We start from the raw sequence: 14,042 nt of genomic DNA, 5'->3' as shown, positions 1-14,042 counted from the left end.
CCATTCCCTTTTGCCAATAGTTGTTACGCTTGGCATGCGGGTTGGTAACCGTAGTTAGGCTTTGAAAATATTTTTAGAGAAACGCTGCTGTCCATCCCTCGCCCTCTTAATCGCCTTTACGACACCCACGGAAAAGCAAAAGATGGCCTATTCTATAAATTCTTTCGCAAACTCAGGTAGCATCAATTTTTTTTTTTTAATAAATGTTAAATGAAAAATATATTTTTCAAATATCATTGTATTACAGGTGTACCCTGACGAAGGTCACGACTTCGGAAAGTCCTCGATCCATCTGCACAAGGCTATGGAGCAATTCTTCGACGAGTGCTTCGGTCCGGTGGAAGTGGCTGACTGGGACGCGGGTGGGGTGGGCGGACTGTTCCCATTCCGTGACTAGTCAGAACCTGAGGGGTAGTCGTACCCCGACTGTGGCTGTTGAATTCTACTTGCCTATTGAACTTCTTTTTGTATTGTTTAATAACAATATTTAGGCAATACAAAATCGCCGGCAATAAGAACTGTCGTCCATTCTTGTTTTCTCAGTTGTAAATAGGTTCCTTGTACTATTTCTTTATGTATTTTCATTTTGTTTACATAATAATACATATAACATAAAATTAACAAACTCACTGTATTTGTTTTGAACAATTGTCGGAAAATTGAAAATACAGTAAGCTCCTTAATTTCCCGTTATGTATGTATATAGACAACAGATAAAAAATCATCAACATCAGTTTTAAAAATAATACTTTCATTCTGTTCAATTAATTTAAAACAAAAGCGGTTTTAATGTTTTTAAAAGTATTTAATTTCGATTTATTTGTAAGACTAGAGAATACGATTCAAACAGCCAAATTGATTAATCTAGAACAAAAAAACTCTTAGAAAAAAATGTATGTAACGTAATCGATAATCGATTCAATTGGTAACAAATGCTAGAAAAATAAATTCATTGAATTTTTACTAGATACTGGTGATAGAAAAACAATCATAAATGATCTTGTATGGAGTAATTTTTCCTTTTACAACGACGGAATAACGCAAGAATACAGTTACAAATTTATCGATAAAAATTTACGCCTAAAGTAACATTTTGACGTGTCATTTTGACTATAACACTTCTCGATTAAGACAGACCCATAAGAGCCAAAGTATGACTTCCAAATCGATTTTATTGTGAGTGTTTGTGTATAAGATGTGGTGTTCAACCCGGAAGATCGGCACCATGACGCTTTCGCTGTGAATATTTTTTTATTATAGACAATTAAGAATAAAACATTAGCTATTATTGGCAACACTGGCAGTTACAGTCTTTAGATAAATAACTCGTATGTCATAGAGTTCTTTATCTATTTTCTTTTTTATATTATTTTTTAATCTATCTGCGGATATGTTGTATTTCTCTAATTCAGTTACATGATGTTTTAAACATACTTCTGTCATTTTATCAGTGATAATCATATATTTATTGACAGAATTTTCCATTACGATATCAAAACGTCGCTATAAAAGCAAAAGCACTTTATTACTGACTTTGTAAAACACTATCGTACACGCATAGATAGAACTATGCGTACAAGTGTTCCAGGAAATTGATAGGTGTTGAACTACTTATGGGGGCCCTCCCCATAGATAGCCATATTTTAGCAGTAGACAAGGAATAGCTGAAATAATGAATAACATTTTATCTTCTATTCTATATACAGACTTCATAATCATTGCCTCGCCTTTTCCTCATTATTCAGAATTCACATATTATGTTTGCTTCATCTACTGTTTTATTTTCAGCCCTTATACCAACCTCCCTAGACAAATGGCAAATAAGTTTATTAATATAACAGGTAATATAATTGTAACAGGTGTGATATTCGATCAACAAGAAAAAATCACAAACTATGAAGTTTCACAGACTATATAACTGTGAAATGAAAAATAATTGCATGATAAAAAATTTAAATTAAACAATCCTTTCCATGCCTGATTGATAAATATGTTAGCTGTTTCTTCTTATGCGCACGTCGACGAAAACGTACCTACTAACATTTGTCTAAATGAGTTGAGCTCGCTCTAGTGCATATCTTCTTTCACAAAGTCTATTCGTTCATCCATTTTTATGTTGCCATCCCTTACTTCACATCCACTTTCATATTCAACATTTAAAACGTAGCGTTCAAATCTCCACATACTAGATATGTAAAATTATCATGTAATAATAGATATTATATGTATGAAATACCTAAATTGTTCAGAAACTATAGTATCGGAGTTACAGCTCCTGACATTCTCTTATGATTATTGTAAGAAAGTTCTATTTTATTAGTGCGTAATGTATCAACCACCTTTCTATATATTCTTCTATGTCGCTTTAAATGTCAGAATAGAGAGAATAATAGCAACAGATCGAAAATAGTTTAAGGAAAATACATAACTGTATAGATAATCTGTTTTTCTGTATTTGACACGACTATTAAATAATAGTGGTGTGGTATGCCTTTTTGTAGAATTTCATTCGGTCATTCATTTATAACCTGTAGTGCTCTACTGGTTCACCTTTTATTATCTATATTTTTAGAATGTAATCAACAATAAAATAGAAATAATAATATGCGTATATAGAAACAAAACAAAAACTTTTTTTATTTATTATATGCATTTTTTTTTTTCTATAAAAAACATGCCAAGATTGTTTACTTTATAGGAAAACAGATTATACCTACTTAGTAGTTGAATATTTCAATTATTAAAAGAAAAATTTATGCCAATTTCTTTGTGATTTATTTATTTTCGAATAATTACTTTTTTAAATAATAAAAAAAAAAAGAAGTATCCAATATCTATGATCTGGGAGTCAAAGTCGTTATAGTGGTGATTGATAATTGTGATCTTAAAAAAAAATATTTACAATTCATCTGACAGTTTGTAGAAACATAACGATGGACAATGAAAATATTTCAGTTTATAAGAAAAGTTAGTCTGTAAACTAAGCAACACTGAATAATTAAAAATACCTATGATGATGTTAGTAACTTTGCCTTAATATTTTATACAGTTTCTTTCAACATTTATACAATTTGGCATTAACAGTTCATATAATCTTTCGATGAATTGTAAATTATGAATCATTTTACAAATTTGATACGAATCATCAAAATGACCGTTTTAGACTCCCTAAGGTAAAGGTCGTATATTACATTATAATATTAGGTACACTATCGAATAGGTCCATATGGCCGTTTTTAAACGAATCTAATAACTTAATTACTTATGCACGTTCCATATCTGTAAAATGTTTATAACCTTATCAGTAGTTTAGGAATCATCTTTTGAGATTACTTTTTATTTTAACTTTCGGTTTAAACTCCTGTAATGAGGAGGTCGTTGATATTCGCGACACAGTTTTATACTTCTGCGGATATCATCGTTTTTCAATATTATTGTAACGAATGTTTTTGTTCCAAATAAAGAATTATTATTATTATTATGGTACATATGGTATAATTACAACGTGGTCCTAATTTGATAGTGTAATATAATAAATACTCCTAAGAAAAGTAATTTTTATCAAGTTCTCGTATTAGTTAAATACCTTACCGTACCTTAAAATAGACATCCAGGTCGATTCTGAAGTGCAACCTAAACCTATCTTTTAATTTGATATTTATATTATATGTTATGTTGTCAAGAAAACTGTATTAAAAATAAGTAGTTCTGACTCTAATAAAATTATAATAATGAGTTCGCATTTAGAATTTTTGATATATATATAGAAAAATTAATCTTCAGAATCGACCCCATTCCATTTCACTTATCAAAATAAAAGAAATATTTTCAACTACTAGAATGAAAAATACAATTATTGTACCTAGGATATTATAGATTTTAGTATTAGTACTAAACTATATTTCAATGTCTTTTAGTTTAATTTTATTTTAATAGGCATATATACTATACATCAGGTACTACATACTGCTTGTACCTTTTAATTCGAAGCAGTTAATGAGACTGTGTTGTTCTTTAAGCTTCTCACAGTTTAACAACTAATTATTCTATTTATATTAAATACCTACTCGTTTTATTTTAGATTCTAGTCATTGTCTAGTCATTTGTAAAATTGATTGAATAGCGCGCCATCTTTTACGACGCGAGTGACAAAGAATAAAATTTGAATGAGAACGAACGAATGAATGAAATCTTTTAAACTATTCCCATCACTAAATTAGAATAATAATAATAAAAAAGTCAGCGATATTCGTGACTAAAATTGTGATAGGTGTTTTTATTTAATAAATAATATATACATTTAATATTGAATTTTTCGTAATTAATTCAATGAATAAACGTATCGGACGAATATTGGATGTTGATTGGAAATAAATTAAAAAAAATTAATGTAGGTTATTCCTGCATTGTCCGTCAGTATTTTTATATAATTAAAACGAATTTTAAATGTGTAGTCAAAAAGTTACAAGTTTAAAATGTAAATGTTGTCCTACTTTGCAAAGGAACAGACAGGCTTCAGAGCAAGTACTGAGTGATCATTTAAACCTCGTGTAGGCGTATTTGAAGAAATTGTTAGTAATGGGCTCATTGTTAGCAATATATCAGACCGACCTCCACGCGGTTGCCCCTAGAAACCGTCATGGTAAATTTTTTTTAATTCTCTAATAAGTGCCCCACCAGCAGTGGAATAATTACTCCATTGTCACATATTAAAAAATAGGTTTATTTGAGGGATAGTGGGTATTTCGTGCCCACCTCTAAACTGACTGATGCCCACCTCACGCTCTAAGCAAAACTTCACTATGATATCTCTGAGAGTACATAATAATGTATTCCTTTTCTAAGCAGCCAAGCCCACCTTAAAAATTATTTCATGTACGCCACTATTTTATACAACAGGACACAATGCGCCCTATAGATATTTCTTTCTAATTAGCTAATCTCGCTACATACACGAGTGGCAAACAGAACCATTAATATGTATATTTGTTATCACTACAGAATGCATTTGATAAAACGAGATAGCAACATTTGACGTTTCGTTCAATCTCACACGTGCGCTAATAATAATCCACTGACAGATTTGCTTCTCACTTATCTAGAGGGCTGATTAAATTACAAATCTCCAAATATAACCAAATTGATCGCATTGTTTTGTCCATTTCCCGATATTTTATGAAAGTATCAGTCAGGCCGTTTCTTATAAATAACTCTAGTTATTTATCTAATATCTGTAAACCTACCATGAAATGATTTCCGAAATTTCGGGGACGACCGAAACTGAAATTTGATGTTAAAATTACATAATACATGCCGTTTAAAATTATTAAGAATGTTAAAATATCGTTCCTCTGGACTATTAGGATAGGATTTATGATGGACGAAATGTTAAGCTCCATTTACTGGCTCGATTTCGGTATAAACAAAAACACGAAATTGAGCGCGAAAATTCGGAATTTCATTTCATGGAACACCACCTGTTTTCTACTTACGTTGGTAACATTGGGTCCGATTCTGAAGCGCGATTTTCCTAAACTAATCACTTAATCTAATATTTTAATTTGATAATTTTGCGAAATTATTATTGTATGGACCATCATAAACTAAATTTAAATTAATTTGGTTCATATATATGAAATTCTAATATATATTACAATTTTAGTTTATATTGGTCCTTAGAATATTAATTTTACTATTTCAGAGACAAGTTTAGAAAAATCAAGGCTCAGAATTGACACTATTATTGTCTACGGAAAAAAACTTGTAACTTTTTAATTCTAAAATATTTAATAATAGTATTGCTGATAATATAATTTAGAGTGTTCAGCAGAGTAAATGAAACATTTTCCAAAATTCTCCATCACTTTTTAGCGTGGGAATCCTTAGGATCTATTATTGTTCAAAGGAATAAAATTGTTAACTAAATTGACTCCCACACCGTCACGTAGATATCTATGCAAAATTAAGTAATTTACCATAGATAGACCAAAAACACAATAAAATTAAATATAATATGGCAGAATACAATACATTCCTTTGTTGAATTCTCTAAAAAGAATAATAATAGCCAATAAAATGCACGTAGATTACCTATGTTGAATTTATCCCCAAGTTTAATAATAAAATATATTTAAATAAAACGATTAGCTATAAATGAGAAACAGCACATTGCTATGTTCATAAATATAAATAAATGTTTTAAACGATGCTCAGTGGACGATAACATTGTTTATTTATGTTGAAATGTTGTTTTTATAAGAAAAAATAAAATGTTGTTCCCAATACAACAGTGTTGTAATCATTTTACACCCAATATTGTATCATGTACTATGGGTACGGTATGCACTGATTGTCCCAACTCCACCCGACGAATCGACTCTGAATCATATCCGTACCCGGGGGGGTGGGGGGGAGAAGGATTGTTAGTAATAGGGAGGTTTTTTAATGAGTGATAATGGAATGGTAACCCCACCCGCGTTATCGGTATACACCGGCGGGGCACCAGTGAGAGATGATAGATGAGGATGAAGCAGGTCATCAAGCACGATGATTTCCAGGGGGAACCACGTGGAGGTCGACCTGATAGGGCATATTGCTAGCAATGTCGAACTCGATTGCTAATAATCCTTTTCCCCCCAGTAATAGGGAGGTTAGTCCCTACTGTTATCAATATACCCCATCAGGTCGACTTCCACATTTCCCTTTCCCTAGAAATCATCTTGAGTAATTTATCGTTGAATTCGTCACGATGGGCTGACATCCCATTTCATCCTCACCAATCATCCCTCACTGGTGCCCCGCCAGTGTATACCGATAGCGCAGGCGGGGTTACCATTCCATTGTCATCCATTAAAAAAAATCTATACCCTGGCAACACGAGAACACGACTGGATAGTGCTATCCAATCGGCCCCACCACCACTATCGCTTACGTCAACAGCATACGCACGAGAAATTTTTTTTTTAGTGTACAGCCGTGAAACATGGTCGTAATAAATTTTTTATACAACTCAGAATGGCAAACAAGCTGACGGCCCACCTGATGGAAAGTGGTAACCGTCGCCTATAGACATGAGCAGTACCATGGACATAACAGAGTATACCGTTTCGCCCATGATACCCCCCATGCGTTCCCATTCCTGAGAACTCAGGTGTTATTCCTCTGTACCTAGTAAATTCACTGCCATATCCCACCCTTCAAACTGAAACACAGTTGTGCAAATAAAAAAAAAGAATCATGTATGAAGTCCATTAAAAGTCAAACTACACCAACTGATTGGAATCACATTTATTACATATCTTACAGAGTTAAGTTATTGTTTGCTTATATTACATTGTCTACTCTATTGCCGAGGAAGCGAGGCGCCGGCCGCAGACATAGCACCACAGAGCCATCTGTAGAATTAAATATAAATAACATTAACTTTAATAATTCATAAAAGACGCTGTGTGGTCCCGGCATAGAATGGGCCACAGTTTCCTTTTCCATGGGTGTCGTAAGAGGTGACTAAAGAAACTTAATAGTCGAGGGATGGGCAGTAGCGTCCCTCTAAACACATCACTAAAACCTAAGTGTGGTTGCCAACCTGCCTACCAAATGTGGCAACTGAAGGAGATCTATGTTCAGCAGAAGTACTGTTCCTGTATACTGGTGATCATCACATTCCATCTGGTGAAATTTCAACTTACAACAGTATTCTAAATTGTTCTCATTATTATTTTAAATTACTAATAATTAAATAAAATAATATTTGGCTAATTGAGATTGTGTTCCTCAAAAAATAACAATTTTAATTGTGACAAAATTGGCTATTTGGATTTAAAAAATAAAGCAAATTTTGATAAAATTTCTATAGCACCAATCTGTATATATATCCCTACAAATAAAAAAAGTATTTTTTTTTTATCTAAAGGGATATATTGATGAAAATGGATTTACAACTGACGAAGTTATGAGGCAGCAAACATAAATAGAATCGAATCGAGAACCCGCTTCTTTTTTTTGAGTCTGTTGTATTTGGTGGGTTCTTATATTGTATGTAATATTTAATAAGAAGAATGTAATTCTATTTACTTTTTATTATCACTAACAACAGGATCATTGGACGTAATTAATTTGTAAAAAGCAAGTGACAGCAGACAGCTCAAAAGTATGACATAGGTCATTTGACACTTCAGTGTTGAGGTGCTGACAGGACTGGGTGCGTTCCGAGCATACGTAACAGAGTCTATTGAAAATACAGATAAATCGATGGAATCAATACAAGAGTAAATCCTGTCTATTTCACAAAATCATCTTATTTATATGTTGTAAAAGACTAATTAAGGAGCATTTACTTTTGAAAACTATGTAGAAATAAAGTACAATTTATAGTAAGTTTACTATTGTAATCTTTTGGAGGAAACAATAAAGAGTATCTATCTATCTATCTACAATCAAATGGCAGTGATGCTTATTGAAAATCTAATGTAATAAGTATATAAATATATATAACTACTTAGTACAAATAAATAATTTGATTTGAACCTCTTCTTGAAAAGTACTTAAAAAATAGAGTGTCGAATAGCAGCGATACTCACAGCGGGCCAGCTTACTTCCAGCGGTTGTTCTCGTAGTCCCATTTGGACGCGAGCCCGTCCACCGGGTTGACCTTGAGGTCGAGCATGCGCCGCAGCTGCGCCTTCTGGCGCTCCTCGCTGAACGTCTCCGGTATAGGGCTGTACACTGTGACAATCATTACAGCATTTATTTAAACTAGGGTTGCCAATATTTTGTCAGCGGATTAAAGTATTTTTTCAAGTTAAGCTATAAAAAATATAGTTCTTGGAAAGATGTAAAAAAGAGGAACATATAATAATAGATTCAACATTTACATGTCTATTTATGGCGAAACATGTACTAATGCTTTTTATATGTAATACTTTGCATTTTAAGTTTCAAGTAAATAATAATTAAATTAAATGTTTATTTTTTTAAAAAAAAGAAAAAAAGAAAATTTATTTTACAAGAAATATGCGACAACACCCACACAGGGGTTAAAAAAAAATCCATATATTAAGAATTATAATAAAGAAACAACACAAAATATATATATATAAAATTAAAAAAGAAAGCCTACATTGTTTAAACTTGTTACATCCTTAAACAATTTTTTTGTTCACAAAGGAAGTACTCATATTAAATGTTTTCTCGCATTTAACGTTTTAATTAATAATATTAATATGTCTGTAAATTACAGAATACGGAGGCATAATATAATAGTCTTAAAGAATGACAACACATATTAGAAATACTGTACACATGATTTACCAGAGGGAGACTTTGTACAAAAGTCGATTGCTTGGGTACCTCTTCCCATTCGTGTTTCAACCGTGAAGCAGTTTTGTTTGCATGGCTGTGTTTCGGTTTGAAGGGTGGGGTAAGGCGTGAATTTAATGGGTACAGAGGAATAACACCTGAGTCCTCAAGAATGGCAAGGCATGGGAGATATCATGGGCGAAACAGTATACTCAGTTATGTCCATGGTACTGCTCATATCTATAGGCGATGGTTATCACTTTCCATCAGGTGGACCGTCAGCTTGTTTGCCATTCTAAGATGTATATAAAAAAAAAAAACACGGCGATATGCAGTGCTGTTTGTATCTACAGGCTATGGTTACCACTTTCCATCAAATGGGCCGTCACATTCTGATTCATGTACAGCATCACAAACATGGCAGAATATGTTCCGATACCTATAGTACCGCCTTTCCTGAGGACTACAATGTTATATCTATGCACCCCGTAATTTCATTGCCATATCTTATTAACATTCAAACTGAAATACAACCATGCAACCATAGCTGCTGGTGGGGGGAGGAGAGATTGTTAGTAATGCGGACTATCAGTCCCATTGCTAGCAATATATACTTTCAGGTCCACCTTCACGTGGCCCCCCTGGAAACCATCGTACTGACTACCGTGCTAACTAACTAACGTACTGAATTCCAATTTTATTCATAACGATGGGCTAACTGACCTGCCTTTTTCATTCTCATCTATCATCCCTCACTGGTGCCTCGCCAACGTATACTGTTAGCGCGGGCGGGGTTACTATTCCATTATCATCCATTAAAAAAAACCATAGCTGCTTTAATAGCAAACACAAATGGAACTAAGTACGGATGGGGATGACTTATGTAATAAATCACTCCTCTTTAGTAAAAAAGAATAATGTTTCTATACTAACCAAAGAGTTTCATGCCCATATAGATCCAGACAGAGATGGAAGCGATTGCCAAACCCCATCCAACGACCGCCTTCCATTCGCCAGTGGGCGCTTGGAACTCGGCGAAAGTCTGACAGAAGGACGCGCGGTATAGCGCCTTTTTCTCTTCGAGGGTCAGTTTTCGCCAGTCTCCCTTTTCTTTTTCGCGGAGAATCTAAAATAAAAAAAATATAAACAAACTTGTAAAATATTTGTGCTTTTTTATTTTCATTCTTTTATCTCTTTTGTTGTGTATTATGTGTATGTTTTTTTTATGGTAATCTGTGTGCTGTAAGTAATGTAAATAAATTATCTATCTATCTATTTCTGCACTGCTAGAAACAGTTTTTTTATGTTTTAATAGGAATGCATAATTTCAATGCTGTCTTAGTATTCTAGCTTATTATAGCTTTAAGTTACTCAGCGGGCTATTGTGAGGGCTATACTAGGAGTCTCATCTCATCAGTCAGAGTGAATATTGTAATTTATAAGACTTTAAGGTACCTTACGTAATAACAGCTTTTTCAAAAAAAAAAGTTATAAAAGAGAGGATGGTTCTGAAAATATAGAATTATTGATATACACATACCTTGATATCAGGGGTGTCGGGGCGGAACCTAACAGCGGGCAGGGGGAAGTCGGGCCTGTCAGCGTAGTTGGGCTGTCCATTGTACCCGTAACCCACCCACTCGCGGTTTCCAACCTGTTTGGAGAGTAATCAATATATTTAAAAATATTTTTTTATATAATTCAGTGTATAGTTTGTTTAATTTTTGAATCAATTTTAAATGACAAAGAAGCTGACAAACTACCTGATGGAAAATGTTAACCATTCTTTATAGAAATTAACACAATCATGAATATGACACAATATGCTGCAAATATAACCATACACAAAGTGCATTGTGAGTGCATCCTTGATTCTGCTTAGGGGGAAATAATTGTTAGTAGTCTGCATTACTAACAATTATTTCCCTTATTAATTTTAACCAGTTCCATTATTAACAATATACCATGTCAACTTCCATGTGGTTCCCCCTGGAAACCATCATGCTGAATTCTAGGTTTATTTGTTTAGGTCATTTATTTATTTATTACTCTTTATTGACCACATTACAAAAAAAATTAGTGGTACAAAAGGTGGACTTAATACTATATAGCATTCTCTCCCAGTCAACCTTTGGCTAAACAGAAATTTTATATTAGGTGTATTCATCACGATGGGCTAACTGACCTGCATTTTCATTCTAACTAATCCCTCCCTGGTGGCCTGCCAGTGTTAACTGTTAACACGGACAACATGATGGGCCAACTGTTTTGACCTCAATTTCAGCCTTCACTGGTGCCCCATCATTATGCACTGTCAATATAGGCAGATGCACCATTCTATCTTTATCCAATAAAGCTAATAATATACACTCATCCCTCAACAAATAATAATATTTACACATCTTTTAAGTGAAAAGGAAGTAGTATTTTTAACAACCCTCATGGTGCAATGGTGAGCATATTGCTTTGCACAAAATGAGGTCTATGACCCCAATTTTATACAATTTTGTACAATTCCCAATTCAACCAATTTAAGTGAATCGTATCAGATCTGGGTGTTTTGGATACAATCAAATGTTTGTTACATGATTCCTCATAATACAAAATCTGACACTTATTGTCTATCTTGTACGTACCTTTGCGAGTTCGCTGACGGACCTGGCTCCAGCAGGTACGCGGACTGCTTCTAGCAGTGCACGGCGCATCAGGTAATTGGCCATATTGCTAAACACACAATATAAATAAAACTGTTACTTACCACATAAATACATAGAATCAAATCAATAGATTTTGTATATATGTTATATTTTTATAGTGGGGAGTAAGGGATTGTTAGTAATAAGGTATCCAACAGCATTATTGCTAGTAGCCCTATCAGATTAACCACTAGTTCCCCCTAGAAACGCAATAGCAGTTAATTCTTGTAGAATTCATCATGATGGTACAATTGACCTGTCTTCATTCTCACCAATCACGTCTTACTGATGCCCAACCAACATATACCATTAGCACGGATAGGGTTAACATTCCATTATCATCCATTATGTAAAATTTTTTTTAATAAATACTTGAAGTATCTTTTATACTTAAACATTCAGTTACTTATTAGTACAAAAATATGGATATATAAAATACATAAGGCAGTACGCATTATGTATTTACTTGATGCTAAGAGCTTTTCTCCTAAACCAAAATTAGATGATAAGTAACTTACTTTAATATTGTCATTTATAAGATTATAAGTCCTCATATCGGCCTTTATCTGTCTACTGCTGAACTTATCTTCCCCCCTGGGAGCTTTAAATAGCAGTTGCCATGCTTGACAGCCAGATTGGCAACCGCAGTCAGGCTTTAGTGATGATTATAGGTAATTTGTCATAATACTCTATCAATAAATCCTATATATCAATAAATTCTGTCGTTTTCACAGTGAAGCAAAAGCAAATGCATTTTCCTAATTGATAAGTTTCTAGGTTGCCCTATTTCAGTATTATTATGGAAAATGTCTGCTAAGTATCATAAAACCCTAAAGAAAAATACACCTGTCTGCAGTCAAAGGTTTTAAGATAACACATAAGTCAAAAAGCTAGGTTATTTCGCTACAGGGAATCGATAATGAGTTACATAATCAGATATTTTACCGACCTTAATGTTTTTTATAGAATAAGGACAAATGAGAAGCGTCAAGTTTGTGGATTAAATCGAAAATACAAGTAAAACAAAGCACAAACCTGATTTACAATTAAAAATTTAAATTTCGAATTACGACAGAAAAAAATTGATGCCTTATTTTTTTACCTAAAGACGTAACAAAACTTTACCTGTAGAAATGAAAATACTGAACTTAAATAAAATTACCACATAATTGTAAAGTGCAAATAATCTTTTCTTTACCTTTTAAATGTGATTTGCTAATTACAAAATTATTCTATCCACTTCAACACCCAATACGAATGAAAAACTTTAGCGCCCTCTGTTTTGTCAAACTATAGTTTTTGTGAACGATTGATGTTCCATTTTACGCATAATTCAATTTCAAGTATTATTCATAAAATAATTTCACAGCAATGATGAAAGCAATAATCTTGTATTCTTAGCTTAGGTATATTAAATTAATATTAACTTTTAGACTTTCGTTTTTGTAAACATAATTAGAAGTGGAGACAAAGTTTGTGACGCCTTCTAGAAAGATGGTGCGATTCTCAATCAAAGGGGGGAAAGGAATTGTTAGCAATGGTGTTTGAGAGCCCCATTGCTAGCAATACGCCCTATTAGGTCGACCTCCACGTGGTTTCCCCTGGATACCATCGTGAACAATTCTTGTTGAATTCATGACGATGAGCTAACTGACCTGTTTCATCCTCACCTATTATCCTTCACTGATGCCCCGCCTGTGTATACCGATAGCGCAGGTGGGGTTACCATTATCACCCATTAAAAAAAGACTCAATCGAAGTTGGACTTACTGAGTTTAAATCTGGCACCGCTGGAGGGAATGTAATACCACCCATGTCTCAACCAAGTCAAAAATTTTCTCGTAGTCGATAAACACCAGACGTACTCTGCGGTCTTTTGTATAATCTGCATATCATATGTATTTAGTCTATGGTACTAAGCCCTATCAGAAACCGGCTCGTTTGGGTGGCTAGAAGTCGTCGAGTGTGCACGTAAGACAGACAAGTTTCTCTAGAACATTAATCAGTACGAATCAGCACTAATCTCACAATCTTTAACTGGTCAACTAT

General features: G+C 33.5%; 2 protein-coding genes across 3 annotated transcripts in view; one reads left to right on the top strand and one right to left on the bottom strand.

Moving 5' to 3' along the window:
• Positions 1–6,287, top strand: part of LOC113523095 (inactive dipeptidyl peptidase 10) — a 329,346-nt gene extending 323,059 nt beyond the window's left edge. For both annotated transcript variants that reach the window (XM_052892171.1, XM_052892160.1), the window contains one exon: positions 248–6,287. In XM_052892171.1, the coding sequence (XP_052748131.1) occupies positions 248–397 (150 nt within the window). In that variant the 3' untranslated portion in view covers positions 398–6,287. The remainder of the gene's footprint in view (positions 1–247) is intronic.
• A 984-nt stretch (positions 6,288–7,271) lies between these two features.
• LOC113511061 (cytochrome c oxidase subunit 4 isoform 1, mitochondrial) lies at positions 7,272–13,305 on the bottom strand. Its single transcript, XM_026894642.3, has 6 exons — positions 13,192–13,305; positions 11,934–12,021; positions 10,838–10,951; positions 10,231–10,423; positions 8,580–8,724; positions 7,272–7,394 (listed from the first exon to the last, which is right to left on the bottom strand). Exons 2-5 carry the CDS (start codon positions 12,015–12,017, stop codon positions 8,591–8,593), a joined length of 525 nt encoding a protein of 174 aa, XP_026750443.1. The 5' UTR covers positions 12,018–12,021; positions 13,192–13,305; the 3' UTR covers positions 7,272–7,394; positions 8,580–8,590.
• Between the last annotated feature and the right edge of the window lie 737 nt (positions 13,306–14,042).

This window comes from Galleria mellonella, unplaced genomic scaffold (genome assembly GCF_026898425.1).
Source record: "Galleria mellonella isolate WM207_F2 unplaced genomic scaffold, CSIRO_AGI_GalMel_v1 utg109, whole genome shotgun sequence".
Taxonomy (NCBI): Eukaryota; Metazoa; Arthropoda; class Insecta; order Lepidoptera; family Pyralidae; genus Galleria; species Galleria mellonella.
The sequence above is the reverse complement of the archived record's forward strand: the minus strand, read 5'-3'. Positions and strand labels throughout refer to the sequence as shown.

Bases quoted from the DNA above. Each gene is read 5' to 3' on its own strand.
- LOC113511061 (XM_026894642.3), bottom strand. From the start codon at position 12,017: ATGGCCAATTACCTGATGCGCCGTGCACTGCTAGAAGCAGTCCGCGTA. The intron at 10,424-10,837 runs GTATGTGTATAT...TTTTTATTTTAG, and splicing joins CCGACACCCCTGATATCAAG to ATTCTCCGCGAAAAAGAAAA. The intron at 8,725-10,230 runs GTTAGTATAGAA...TGATTGTCACAG, and splicing joins TATGGGCATGAAACTCTTTG to TGTACAGCCCTATACCGGAG.